The following is a 14357-nucleotide window of genomic DNA, read 5'->3' as shown; positions in this document are numbered from 1 at the left end:
GTTGCGAACTCATGAGACCAAAAGGCCCTACACTGACCTCTTTTTGTAACATTCAGTGACGAGGTAACGAGTAACTGAGCGCAAATGGCAGACGAAATGGGCTGCCTGTTCATTTTATGGAGCAGTTGTGAACTAAGTTGGCCGTTGTGTTTTTCCCAGACTAAACAGGAAGAAACCACTGTTTCCCCTACTTAGTGTGACGGCACAATGAAATATTCCAAGCAGACTGCGCTGCAGAAGTTACTTAGAGAAATTGAATGGCCAGTTTGTGCCTCTTCTGGCACTTTTAACATAATTATTTTCAACAATTGAAACGAAATACGCTGATACGTGCTGTTAATTTGTTTGCACAAATTCGAAGAGTTCTGACTGACATGCTCTTGCTACTTTTTTACTGTAGCAAGTCGTACAAACCCAAGGAGTTTATAGTATGTTTACTAATTTGTGTCTGTGTATGCAGGACATGACCAGGAGCTAACCCACTGCTGTACCCACCCCAGCCAGCGGCTGGTGGTCACTTCATCCAGAGACACCACCTTCAGACTGTGGGACTTTAGAGACCCGTCCATCCACTCTGTCAATGTCTTCCAGGGACACACTGAGTAAGTCTGTCTCTTTCACTCTCGCACGCACATGCACGCACACACACACACTGAGAGTACATCATTAATTGACACTGAAAAGTTTCAACAGTTTGAGTTGCTGCAGTCTTTATCTTGCCCACAGGGTGGTGCTGTAACATTTCTCTGGTCTGTGAATTTTTCCTTTTACTGTGCCACATTAATTTACAGAACCTATTGCTCTAAGCCAAATCCTCCACTTGCTCATTCATTACTGAGCACTTCTCCTCACTTCGACGGTTTGCTTCTCTTTTTCCCCCCGCTCTTTCTCTTCCTTCCTCTCGCTTTCCCTCGCTCTCCTGTTCATATATCGGTCCGTTTCTGCGTTAATCCCCCACTCTGTGTAATTTGGCACTTTGCTCGCTGTTAACACTCAATTGCAGACGCTTATTTCAAAACGATGACTGTCAGGCTTGTCTGTGGCTTTCAATGGCAGCGCTCTTTTAAAGGCTTAAGAAGTGTGTGTGTGTGTGTGTGTGTGTGTGTGTGTGTGTCTACATGTGTGTGCTGGCTGGCTGGTACTCTCTGGCAGCCTTTGATTGCAAGTGGGGGGATTACATAGAGCTCATTATGTACGACCCCAACATGTATAATTCCTGCAGATCCCACTCTAATTCTCTCCCATAGACAATCGGTATAATGAGATTAAGCACCAGTGTTTCACAGTTAACAGCCCTCCTCCTTTCCTTCCCAAATAGACATTGATGGTCTTTAAAGTAAAAACTTTCATACTTGTCCTTCTGTGGTGCATTGAAAGCAGCAAACGCACACAGACTGCTGTCTAGCTTAAAAACTGATAAAACCAGTTCCAGAAAGACTGAAAAAAAACCGTTTAGAAGCTGTTTAGCTTATAGCTGCAGTATTCTAGAGTAAGAGTAGTGCTGCCACTTGACACTTGCAAGTTTGATTGAGGTGGTAATTAGTAACTAAATTGAACTGGCTTGTTTTTAATTAGGACATCTCAGACTTTTTACACCATGTACCACTTCAGAAAATATTAGGCTCACTAAGAACCACCATCATGGCCCACGTTAAAATAGAGTAGAATGGGGTGACCTCTAGCTCACCCAGTAGAGTGTGCGCCCCATGTAGGCTGAGTCCTTTGCAGCGGCCCTTTGCTGCATGTCGTCCCTCCTCCCTTTCCCCTTTCCTGTCTTCGAGCTATCCTGTTAATTAAAGGCCATACAAAGCCCAAAAAATAATCTTTAAAGAAAATTTTAGTAGAATAGGCCTACCCTAATCAGCTACGGACAGTTCATGCAGGAGGCAGGTTTATACCTAAAAACATTTATTGTCGACAGCCACAGTCACACCGTACTTCCTCCTTCCTGCTCCAACTGAATTAAAATTGGAGGTAACTCGGGTCATATCTCCTCACTGTTTTGCATCATTTGCTACTTGCAGGTGCTGTGGAGACTTCACAGCCGCTGCTTAAGTAGCACTTTTAGTTTCAACAGGGCTGCTCAAAATATTCTCCTCCTCATCCACACTTCTCTTCCTGATAGTTCCTCTTTGGAGCCACCATTGCAGTGTTTTTGAACCATTCATTTTACTTCTGCTTACTATCTTGCCATCACAGCTCGTAACTAATTACCGATGTATGCGCACTCCGTCCATGAACGTAACTATGTAGCAAGCTGATATCGAAACAAGAAGATTACACTTAAACAAACACTTATTAGAAATGACTTTTAACTGATCATATTTTAAGTATTATTATTGGATATGTTGTAGTATTTCCATAGTATTGTTTTTAAATTAATTAATTTAATTTCTTTTTTTTTTTTAAATATATCAGAAATTCCTTCCGCGTACGACCAGAGTCAGCTCGCATACCACAGTTTGAGAACCAGTGACTAAGAAGACTTTGGGCCCTATTTTTTATTAATTTTTTTATTCCAATTTTTATTAGAAACACTGGGTCCTATTTTAACGATCTAAGCGCACGGCGTGAAGCGCCTGGTGCAGGTGCGTTTAGGGCGTGTACGAATCCACTTTGGTTAGTATAACGGAACAAAGGGTCCGTGCGCCTGGCGCATGGTTCAAAAGGGTTGTACTTAGTGTCTTCATTAATTCACAGGTGTGTTTTGGGCGTAACATGCAATAAACCAATCAGAGTGTCATCTCCCATTCCCTTTAAAAGCCAGGCGCGTTTGTATCTTGGCACGTTGCTATCATGATGGCAGATTTGCTAAACAGGAAAGAGAGATATTCAGGAGAAGAAACTGATCTGCTCGTGCGTGATGTGAAAGCGCGCGAGCAGATCATATAATACTATTTCACATCGTAATATTTTTATTTTTAATCTTTTGCTTGTTTGTGTGCTGCTGCGCGTCCCTGTGTGTGTGTGTGTGTGTGTGTGTGTGTGTGTGTAACAAGCATAGTGTGTGCGCGCTGTGCACAAGCCTAGGCACATTTTACTAATGGCGCAGGTGCATTTGCTATTTAAACGACATGGGCGCTAGACGGTCTTAAACTAGGAAAGACACTTGGATCGGGCTTTGCGCTTATGATTATTTTCATTTCATCACGATTTATCAGTTGGTCTACAAACTTATTTTCACTTAAACCAAAATTTGAAAAATGAAAGTGAAAAATGCCCATCATAATATAATACAGCCCCAGATGACAAATGTTTTTTGTCTGACCCACAGTCCAAACACCCAAAGATAATCAATTTACTACAGGAGCAAATTCTCAGATTTGACACCTTGGAACCATTAAGTGTTTGGCATTGTTTGCCTAAATATAAAATTAACTTGAATGATTAACCAGTTGTTATATAAAAGCAGATTAATTTTGTGTTGATCGACTAAATGATGAATTGATTAATGGTTGCAGCTGTAGTCCCATTATTTGGATCTTTTTCACAGGCAGTGATGCTGCCATGAACAAAATGTAAATATATATTGTAAATGTAAATGGACTGTATTTATATAGCGCTTTTACATAGTACAGGAACCATTCACCATTCACACGCATTCATACACTGTGGCCGAGGCTGCCGTACAAGGTGCCACCTCCTCATCAGATAAACATTCACACCCAATTACACTCCGAAGGCGCAGCATCTACCGTATATTGTTCAGTACCATTTTGTATTAGCCGTTAGACACTGGGCATGTGTATAATTTTCTGGATATAAGGTGTGAGTGTGCAACTAATGATTATTTTTATTTTAATTAATTAATCTACCTCACTAAACTAATCTACCATTGATAATTTGGTCCAAAAATGTCAGAACATTGTTTAAAAGTCCACATTTGTGTCCAAGGTGATATCTGGCATTTCTTGTTTCGATCAAAAGTTGAAAAGCCAAGATATAAAGATATTCAGTTTATTGTTATACCAGCAATTATTCACATTTGGAACCACAGTTGAAGCTGTAGTCATTAAATTATGGGATTTTTACATTTTTCTTTATGGATTTGGATAGGGGAAAAGAGGAATACTATTGACTGTATGTGTGTTTTTGTTTGGTGTCCCATCGTCAAAGGTCACATCAACAGTCACCCAAATTTACGGTTTACTCGTGGCTATGCATTTTCCACTTTCCAACTTGTAAGCATTTTTGTTTTAATCCGATCCTACAACAATAGCAAGTTGCTGTCTCCCTGCCATTTCTCTTGCTAATTTTCCAGAATCTCCAATATGGCACAGTGACGTGGCATAAATGGCACAATCAACACTTCCCTCCTGTGGAAACAGCAGAGGAAAGGAGAGTGTGAATGGTGTAATAGGCAGCAGAGGTTGAGAGCTGGAGGCGAGACAGCCTCTCGTTTCCACAGTCTTCACTGGTAATTACAGCTAACGCTTCCTGACAGTGAACCGCGGCGGCTAAAAGTGCAGCATACAGCCCCTATCCCACCATACCGCCATAATTGCAGATTAATGACAACTGCACTTGAGCTAACAAAACAGCCGAGAGCAAACGAGAAGTGACAGCAGACTTGCTCTACAAACGGAAAGCCATGTCACGTTTGTCTCTCCTGCCATCGGTGGCTTTCGGAGACATTTGATTGCGGTTGATAGAAAATGCACATCTGTGTGAGCGCGAGTGGGGGGTGTCTCTGGAGGAATACACCAGCACTTACCAGGTTCTCAGCGACTGTCAGTTTTGCTGCAGCACAGCAAAATAACAGAGCGCTCTAAAACCTCTTAGTCGTCTGTACCTGAATTGTTTTAAATTTTACCTTTTAGGCATTTGGCTTACACGCTCATCCACTTACAAATGAGTACATTGTAATATTCCTTGAGATTTTCATAAATTCATATATCAATCATTAAAAGCACTCATTAGGAAGGAGGATACGGATCAAAGCCACAGTGCCAGAACAAATACTCCAGCTAAGCTAGCAGATTTATGCATGATGGAGATGTGCTGGTGGATAAAGAAATGACATCCAGGCAGGAAATGTGGCATAAAGTCACGCAAAACAAAACACAGTCCTACTGTGATGAGTTGGTGGTCATTGCCTCCTATCTCTTTTTGTTTTGCATCATTGTTGGTTCCAGTGTTTCTTTAAATTACATTAAGATGTGCTGTTTGTCCCTTGTTGGATATTTGTCAAAGTCAGTAATTTCTCACAATTAATTAGTACATTTTCTGAAACCCTAAAAAACATTTGTCAAGAGCAGCATGATGAACACTCTGTTGTTCAGTATAAGCCAGTATAGATAAAATGCATGCTAATCTCTCATGGCTGAAGGTTTATGAAAGTTTATTAACTCTGTTAATGCGCCACCTCATGGGCTTTATGGTTAGGAATTCATTCAGCTCACCTTAACTTCTCCGACTGTAGAGAGGTCCCATGATGCGCTCTGTATGTCTCTTTCTCTTCCTTTCCAACTTCCTTTCCCTAAGTCGCCATTCACAGGGAGTCTTGCCCTTGGCTGTCAGACACACTGCAGAGATGCCATTAAGTTCCACTGAATACTTCCCTCCCTCCTCGCCACCCATTCTAAAAACCCTTTAACCTTAATCAACCTTTTAATCAATTACCCTGTCTGATTACACTCCCCACACACCTCCCACCTAGCACAGCTCCTATCTTTCGCTCTCTCTCTCTCTCTCTCTCTCTCTCTCTCTCTCTCTCTCTCTCTCTCTCTCTCTCTCTCTCTCTCTCTCTCTCTTTCTCTCTGTCTCTCTCGACCTCTTGTATTCCCAGGTGGGCTGTACCCTGCAATGTGAGAGGGTGCCTGTAACGATACAGAAGTTTCATTGAGCCTCGGCCCCTCTAATAGGACAAAGTTTAGTCCCCTAATTAGCCCTTAATGCCACGTCAATTTGAATTAGGAGGGAAGCCAGTTTTAGAAAGAAAAACTAGATGTGGAACTCTAGACAATGCATGTGCGTAAAGGGACACTGCTCAACCTAATCTTAATCAAGAATCAGAGCTTTTTTTCTTTTCTTTGTTAAACTTCCCTCCACGATTGAACAAGCACAAAAGGAAGGAGAGAAGAAAAACTCCCTCACAGGAGCGACTGACATAAAGTAATAGATTGGAAGTATTAAAGGTCTGTTAAATGAATGACTAGGCCTGACTGTAGTGCTATCATGTGGAGCAGTGCATCACGGCTGGTTGGATAAAGGGCGTGGGAGGAGGGGGATGTCGTATACATATATAGAACCTTTCTGCCTCCATTGTGCCCAACATAGCTGATGATATGATGTAGCAAAATATATTGTGTATTTGGCATCATTATCTTTTTTATCAGTTATCTCCTGGTATAAAGGCTGAAATCCTGCCAGCATTAGACTTAAAGAGTAACATCTTTTTAAAGTTTTTTTCTTTTCTTTTAAACTCTCCTTCTCGTGTAAAGTTTCAAGCATCTAAGATGGATGTGATCGTAGTTGTGCTTTTTCACACGCCTGTAACTACACCTACAGCGCTGTCATCGCATACTGACCACAGCAATGGTCAGAACTTCAACTACTGGAGGTTATCAAAATCCAGATTTTCCAGCTGCCATTAGACCATGAGCAATAACAGGCATATAGCCAGAAATAAGTAAATGGGATACCATTTACTGTTTAACTGTTTGGATAATATTAACATGTGCCAAAGACCTCATGCAGGTTCCTAAACCATACTATATAGACACATCATATATAGATACTTCCATATCTTGAATATTAAGTTGCCTATATACAGTGAGGAAAATAAGTATTTGAACACCCTGCTATTTTGCAAGTTCTCCCACTTAGAAATCATGGAGGGGTCTGAAATTGTCATCGTAGGTGCATGTCCACTGTGAGAGACATAATGTAAAAAAAAAAATCCAGAAATCACAATGTATGATTTTTTAACTATTTATTTGTATGATACAGCTGCAAATAAGTATTTGAACACCTGAGAAAATCAATGTTAATATTTGGTACAGTAGCCTTTGTTTGCAATTACAGAGGTCAAACGTTTCCTGTAGTTTTTCACCAGGTTTGCACACACTGCAGGAGGAATTTTGGCCCACTCCTCCACACAGATCTTCTCTAGATCAGTCAGGTTTCTGGGCTGTCGCTGAGAAACACGGAGTTTGAGCTCCCTCCAAAGATTCTCTATTGGGTTTAGGTCTGGAGACTGGCTAGGCCACGCCAGAACCTTGATATGCTTCTTACAGAGCCACTCCTTGGTTATCCTGGCTGTGTGCTTCGGGTCATTGTCATGTTGGAAGACCCAGCCTCGACCCATCTTCAATGCTTTAACTGAGGGAAGGAGGTTGTTCCCGAAAATCTCGCAATACATGGCCCCGGTCATCCTCTCCTTAATACAGTGCAGTCGCCCTGTCCCATGTGCAGAAAAACACCCCCAAAGCATGATGCTACCACCCCCATGCTTCACAGTAGGGATGGTGTTCTTGGGATGGTACTCATCATTCTTCTTCCTCCAAACACGGTTAGTGGAATTATGACCAAAAAGTTCTATTTTGGTCTCATCTGACCACATGACTTTCTCCCATGACTCCTCTGGATCATCCAAATGGTCATTGGCAAACTTAAGACGGGCCTTGACATGTGCTGGTTTAAGCAGGGGAACCTTCCGTGCCATGCATGATTTCAAACCATGACGTCTTAGTGTATTACCAACAGTAACCTTGGAAACGGTGGTCCCAGCTCTTTTCAGGTCATTGACCAGCTCCTCCCGTGTAGTTCTGGGCTGATTTCTCACCTTTCTTAGGATCATTGAGACCCCACGAGGTGAGATCTTGCATGGAGCCCCAGTCCGAGGCAGATTGACAGTCATGTTTAGCTTCTTCCATTTTCTAATGATTGCTCCAACAGTGGACCTTTTTTCACCAAGCTGCTTGGCAATTTCCCCGTAGCCCTTTCCAGCCTTGTGGAGGTGTACAATTTTGTCTCTAGTGTCTTTGGACAGCTCTTTGGTCTTGGCCATGTTAGTAGTTGGATTCTTACTGATTGTATGGGGTGGACAGGTGTCTTTATGCAGCTAACGACCTCAAACAGGGCATCTAATTTAGGATAATAAATGGAGTGGAGGTGGACATTTTAAAGGCAGACTAACAGGTCTTTGAGGGTCAGAATTCTAGCTGATAGACAGGTGTTCAAATACTTATTTGCAGCTTATCATACAAATAAATAGTTAAAAAATCATATATTGTGATTTCTGGATTTTTTTTTGACAATTTCAGACCCCTCCATGATTTCTAAGTGGGAGAACTTGCAAAATAGCAGGGTGTTCAAATACTTATTTTCCTCACTGTATGTAATGCTTGTACAGTACAGTTGCTCTCAGCTTTCAGTTGCTTCCAATGGAAATTGAGGTTTAGTGCTGATTGTGTGAACAAGGAGTGGACGACTTGGATAAAAAATCCTTCATGGTACATTTAAATTACAATTTAAAAATGGAAATTTAATGGAGAATGAATACTGACATCATCTGTAAAAGTCAAAATAAGTTAATCCATTATTGCCATAAATCAGCCCTGCTAATTTATCTACAGCATTGCCCAAAACGGTCTATTAACAGGGATTTCCCAACCAGGGGTATGTTTGCAGTTGCCATGGCTCCCCTAATAAAAGCTCAATTAATGAACTCAACTCAAAAAATAGAAATTGTGATATGAAAAAATATATACATTTGTATATGGAAGAAAACAAACCCACATTAAATAAGAAGATTACTTATCTGTGAGTGCCAGCAGTGCTATCTGTGAATTTTCTTTTTCTTTTTCTCAATCTTTGTCACTGCCGTGCACCTGATACACTGTCTAAGATTTGGAGCTGTGCGGGCTACTTTCCATAACAGTAAAACATATATCCAGATTGTATTAAAAGAGAAAAAGAAACAGCCAAATATGATTACAAATTGGTGATCTGAGATTAGAGAGCAAAGCGAAAAGCGTCTCTCACGCCGTCTTGACAACTCAAAACGCAGTCATTATTTATTTAACCTATCATATTTTTTTAGCTGAACGCAGCACGAGTGTGATACTGCCTTCATACATTTTTGCTCCAATGTGAAGGTGATACCTTGTAATGTTTTAAAATGGAGAATCACATTTTAAATTACGAACGACACAGTGTTAACTTTCTAAAGTTGTACCTGATACATCCTCTCTAAGTTCTAGTGTCGATGCTCATAAGGATTCCTGACATATCACTGTCTGTGACGCATGTGTGGGTCTGTCTTATCTTTCAGGTGTATGAGTAATTCTAGCGTCTGTGGGAGAGGGTGACTAGACTGGCTATAAATAATATTCACTCCTGAAACTTTCTTCCTTTTACTTAATAGGGAGAACTTGAGGTACTTTGGCTGTACGGTCCTATCAACCTTCGTCACTGCACTTAAATTGGATTGTGGAGTACAGTGTGAATCAGTTTGAACACGCTTTTTTTTACATTCTCTGTGTAACAACTGGCCTCTCTTTGTGTGTGTGTCTGTTTGTCCATCTTTTGTAGCACGGTGACGTCGGCAGTGTTCACAGTGGGTGACAATGTGGTTTCAGGGAGTGACGATCGCACCGTCAAGGTGTGGGATTTGAAGAACATGAGGTCGCCTATAGCAACCATCCGCACTGACTCAGCTGTGAACAGGTAGGTGAAAGAAGGGACGCAACTGGATGAGAGCCAGGCTCTGTAGGTGCATTTGTAATTGCGCATTTGTTTGGAAATTTGAACATCTACAACAACATGACAACTGTTTGTTGCTCATGATCATGTGATAGGGTCGAAAGCTCCAGATCAACCACTAAATGGACTTTGAGGTTAGATAGTTTTGCTCCAAGGTAAACAAAAAAAAACAAACTGGGGCTCAAAAAATTGCTTTACTTATTTTGATGTGGGCTTACGGAGGCCAAAATATTGGCAGATAATCAATATTAAAATGCTGTTTTAAACTTCTGATAAAAATGTAATTCCTTGAAATACTTAAAAAAAAAGTTAGGTAAAAAAGTTGGAATAATACAGCGCGTTAATAAAGGAGAGGATTATTGTTGGCGTCGTGGCCAGGCTGCCGTGCTAATTTTAAAGCCCACTGTCTCCCTTTAGGGTTTATGATCAGTGAGACCCCACTATCAGCTGTCCTGTCCTGCATAGAGACAGAGCGCAGTTAAGTCCCGCCCCCATCGGTGGGAAAACAGCCCTCCATCAACTATTAATAGCGTGAAGGTGCCTCCTCATCAATTCAGTCTGCTAGCAAACAACAGAAAAATGCCTAAAACGTGCTGTGTGGTGGGATGCAAGTCAGGTAAAGAAGTCATAACTAAGTTTTTATAAGCTGCCAAACTGAAAAACTGAGCTTTTATAAAAAACACAAGTGGATACAGACGTGAGGAATCGGCAGGAAGAATGAGACTGTGGGATCCTCACACTAACCTAACGTTATGCCCAACGTTACGTGTGCAGCAAGCATTTAGTTACAGAGTCAAATATCCAAATGTCAGTTTTAGGCTAACTATATTTCTGTAAGTTAAGCTAAAGCATTTTGTACACAGTATGCAACTTGCGTTATAGTGGAATGTAGATAAACCAGAAAGCTACAGTATTATGTTTGCAAGTTTTTCCTCGTCACTGTTGTACTAAATGCTTGCTCTTGGGGGAAATGTTGGAATTGTTGGGTTTTTGTAAATTATAGAGGTTTTTGTAAATTATAGAGTGTGGTCTAGACCTACTCTATCTGTAAAGTGTCTTGAGATAACTCTGATATTTGATACTATAAATAAAATTGAATTGAAGTGCCTTATCTTGCTAACATAAGCTTACTAACAGCTAATTTGTCCTCTCTGGTAGACATAGGTTGCTAAAATAATCCTGTTGTTTTTAGCTAGCTACAGACACTTTGTTAGGGTTTCAGCCCTTAGTTGTTGTGTACATTGTGGCGCCGATTGTTTTCCCCTACAGTGGGTGTGGCTTTCAGAGTATGACGCGATGCTCTCTGTCTCTATACAGTAGTCCAATGCTAGAACTACTAGACCTTTTTTTCTTTTTGTTGTGCTGAAAATGTCTCCATTAACAATTGTCCGTATGATAGTGTGGGAATACAGGTTCCAGGGGCAGCAGATGTCAGCGTTGGGCTGTTGATGCACATGGAGACTAGAAAGTGAATTTGTGCTTGAGATTTTTCTGTAAATCTAGTGCGTAATTGTACACCATGCAGTAACTCCTGTTACCAAATAATTTAAAACGTGACATACTGTAGAATAAAAGTCCCGACTGCAGTTGTCCAGGAGAGCTTAGTAGAGTTTATCTAGGAGTATTAAACAAAATGTGATCCAGATTCAAAGTGAACTTTATCTAATCTTTCAGGATAAGCGTCTCTGCCAACCAGAGGATCATCGCTCTGCCACACGACAATCGTCAAGTGCGACTGTTCGACATGAGTGGAGCGAGGCTGGCCAGACTTCCACGCAGCAACAGAATGGTAAGAAAGGACATGAAGGTGTGTGTTCGATCAGTCAGTCAGCATCATTAAAACTAACATTTTAAATGTCTGTGTGCAGGGTCACAGGCGAATGGTGTGTTGTACAGCGTGGAATGAAGAGAACCAGTCGTGCAACCTGTTCACCTGCGGCTTCGACAGACAGGCCATCGGCTGGAACATCAACATCCCCGCCCTGCTGCAGGAGAAGTGATGCCCCTGATACACACACACACTAACACAACAGAAACACACAGAACACTGTAATCAGTGGCCTCGCACATGCCAGAATTTTTGAAGTGTTTTACCCAGTGAAGCATTTTAGTTGTCATGTATTTCACAGATTTTCAGCTGCTGCAAATGTGTGTGTGTGTGTGTGTGTGTGTGTGTGTGTGTCCGTCATTTAGTTTGCACATCTGCAGTCAACTCCTGCAGTACATCTCCTGGTGTTAAAAAACTGACACAGTTCCAACATTTTAAAGTCTAAGTGAGTGCGAGGCCACAGAGTTGATCTCCTGCATTTGATTTCACATATCTAGCATGCATTGTGAATTGTGACATGGCTAGGCTGATTCTTTAATTCCTAGCCTTTTCTGTTTTAAAGTATAAAAGTATATATTTGACTCCACAGTCATAGGCTGCTGTTCGCATCACTGTTGTTTAGTTACTGCTGAATGGTTGCTATTGCATGTTGATAATCTCGGTTTGCAAATGTTACTTGTAAAGATGTGAGAGAACAATTAAAAGGCCAGAAGAGTGTGTAGAATATCATAGAAAGAAGTTATGTATATATTATGTCATGGCCTGATTAAGTGACCTGTGTTGCAGGTTGTTGCTATTTCACTGATTAAGTGTCTTAACAGTTATCTACATTTTTTGAAAGTGGAGTTTGGCAGAGATAGCTTGGTTCTGTGAAATGTTTTTATCCTTTTAGTCAGACTTGAAATATTTGTTGTCATGTAACAAAACATATAATATTTTGGCCTACCAGATTACCTGCGCAGCATGGTTCATTCAATTGTCATAAAATGTTTCAAACTGGTTCTGCTGTCCTGTCTGAAGGTCTAACCCATTATAGGGATTGTTCAGATTCTTTAAAGTGGGGTTGTATGAGGTACTTATCCATAGTCAGTGTATGACATTAGTACAGGCGGCAGGCCCCCCAGTTTTTAGTAATTTAGCCACTTTAAAAAATGGCCACCTAAAAACATCAATATCAGTTTAAGTGTACACTATATTTAGAATATTATCACAGCTTTTCCCTGCCCTCAGACAGCCCTTTTTTATTTTTTGCTGCTGCCCCCGTCCATAGCAGTACATTTCTGAGCTTCCGTGTCTGTACTCCTATCTGCTTCTCCAAACTGGGGGGTGTGCTGACCACCATCTACTCAGGTAGTACACTGACCAAGGATAAGTACCTCATACGACCCCACTTCAGAAAATCCGAACAATCCTTTTAAGACTCAAGTTCTTGCCTATTACCTTTTGATGCTTTCAATTCACAGCCAACCTCCATATTTCCAGGTTTTGTTGTCAATATTTCAAATGATACTGTAACTCTGCCTTGTTCCATGTTTACAGTAGGATATGATTTTTAAAGTATTGTTTTATTCTGCCTCTCTGTCAGACTGCAATGTGTCAAGAGCATAGCAATAATGGGAAAACAACTGCACTTCTGTTGTTCACAAATCTTTTGTAGGTCTGTGAATGGGATGCGTTCAAAATTATCATAATTTAGTACTTACTGTATGTTGCAGGTTTAGCTGTCACTACTTTTAGCCGTAATATGAGCCCATGTTTCAGTGAAATACGCACCCATTCTCTTCATCCTGTTGCCAACTCAGAGCCCTGTGTTGCGGTAATGTGTCATCCCCAAGTGAACTTGTTGATTACTGGTCATCGCTGTGCTTCAGTAACGCCTTTCAATATAAAGTTATAGTGTTTATACTTTTCATTGAACTTTTAGACCTCTTGGACCTTTTGTTGTAGATGGCGCTGTTAAGTCTGTGAGAAGCACTCTTTTATCTAAATTCAGAAGCAATAACCCAGCTCCTTTGTTTCTGGTGCCCATTTATATCTTGGAAATCAGTGAATATGACAAATACTCACTGAATCTCAGTTTAAGAACTAGAAGAACTTGAACTGGGCTTGACCAGAATCAGGAAACTTTAATTTGTTACACTTGTGCAATATCCTAAACATGAAGTCATGCCGTAGTTTTTGATCTTCAAGTGTTTAACCTATTTCAGTGCTGTAAACCCCATAAAATGATTTTATGTACTGTGTGACTGGTGTAGATGTAGCTCAGTGTACACAAGTATGCATAACTTACCCCAAAGTTGGCTTCAGACTTCACACTTTACTGCTGTGTCTACCAACCATAGAGTCAGGATGGATTTTAAAGTAGCATGAACCTAAAAATGTAATTAACATATTGAAATGCCTTACCATTGCATTGAAAAGGGTGCATTAGCCTTATCCATCTGAGCATCAATGCATTTTTCCAAATCCTTGTTAAATAACTAATTGTGTTCCACCACACCATGCAGATAGGATTTTTATTCCTGTTTCATTCATGGAACTCAATCTCGCACCTACTGATATCAATGTCATTTTAATCTGCAGGTAGAAAGGCAAGTCCGATTTGCACCCCACATATGAATTCCAACTCTGAGGAAATATGATTTTGGATTGATACATTAAATTATCGCGTGCTAGATTGGAGGGGGGTAAAAAAGTGGATAGGTTTCACTTCATTGTAGCGAATCATTCACCTCAAACCATTATGTGATCTACTTTGCATACTTTATTGTAACGGGTACGTGCTCTCTGACATTTTCCAATAAAATGTGTGATATCCTTT

The 14357-nt window shown here is 40.7% G+C and overlaps 1 protein-coding gene across 5 annotated transcripts in view; it reads left to right on the top strand.

Moving 5' to 3' along the window:
• Positions 1 to 14357, top strand: part of LOC116055737 (WD repeat-containing protein 37-like) — a 25844-nt gene extending 11487 nt beyond the window's left edge. For all 5 annotated transcript variants that reach the window (XM_031307748.2, XM_035999278.1, XM_035999279.1 and 2 more), the window contains exons 11-14: positions 461 to 602; positions 9538 to 9672; positions 11383 to 11497; positions 11577 to 14357. In XM_031307748.2, coding sequence (XP_031163608.1) covers positions 461 to 602; positions 9538 to 9672; positions 11383 to 11497; positions 11577 to 11708 — 524 coding nt within the window. In that variant the 3' untranslated portion in view covers positions 11709 to 14357. The remainder of the gene's footprint in view (positions 1 to 460; positions 603 to 9537; positions 9673 to 11382; positions 11498 to 11576) is intronic.

The sequence above is a fragment of the Sander lucioperca genome, chromosome 1 (assembly GCF_008315115.2).
Source record: "Sander lucioperca isolate FBNREF2018 chromosome 1, SLUC_FBN_1.2, whole genome shotgun sequence".
In the NCBI taxonomy this organism is placed as follows: Eukaryota; Metazoa; Chordata; class Actinopteri; order Perciformes; family Percidae; genus Sander; species Sander lucioperca.
Note: the sequence above shows the minus strand (reverse complement) of the source record. Positions and strands in the feature narration are given on the sequence as shown.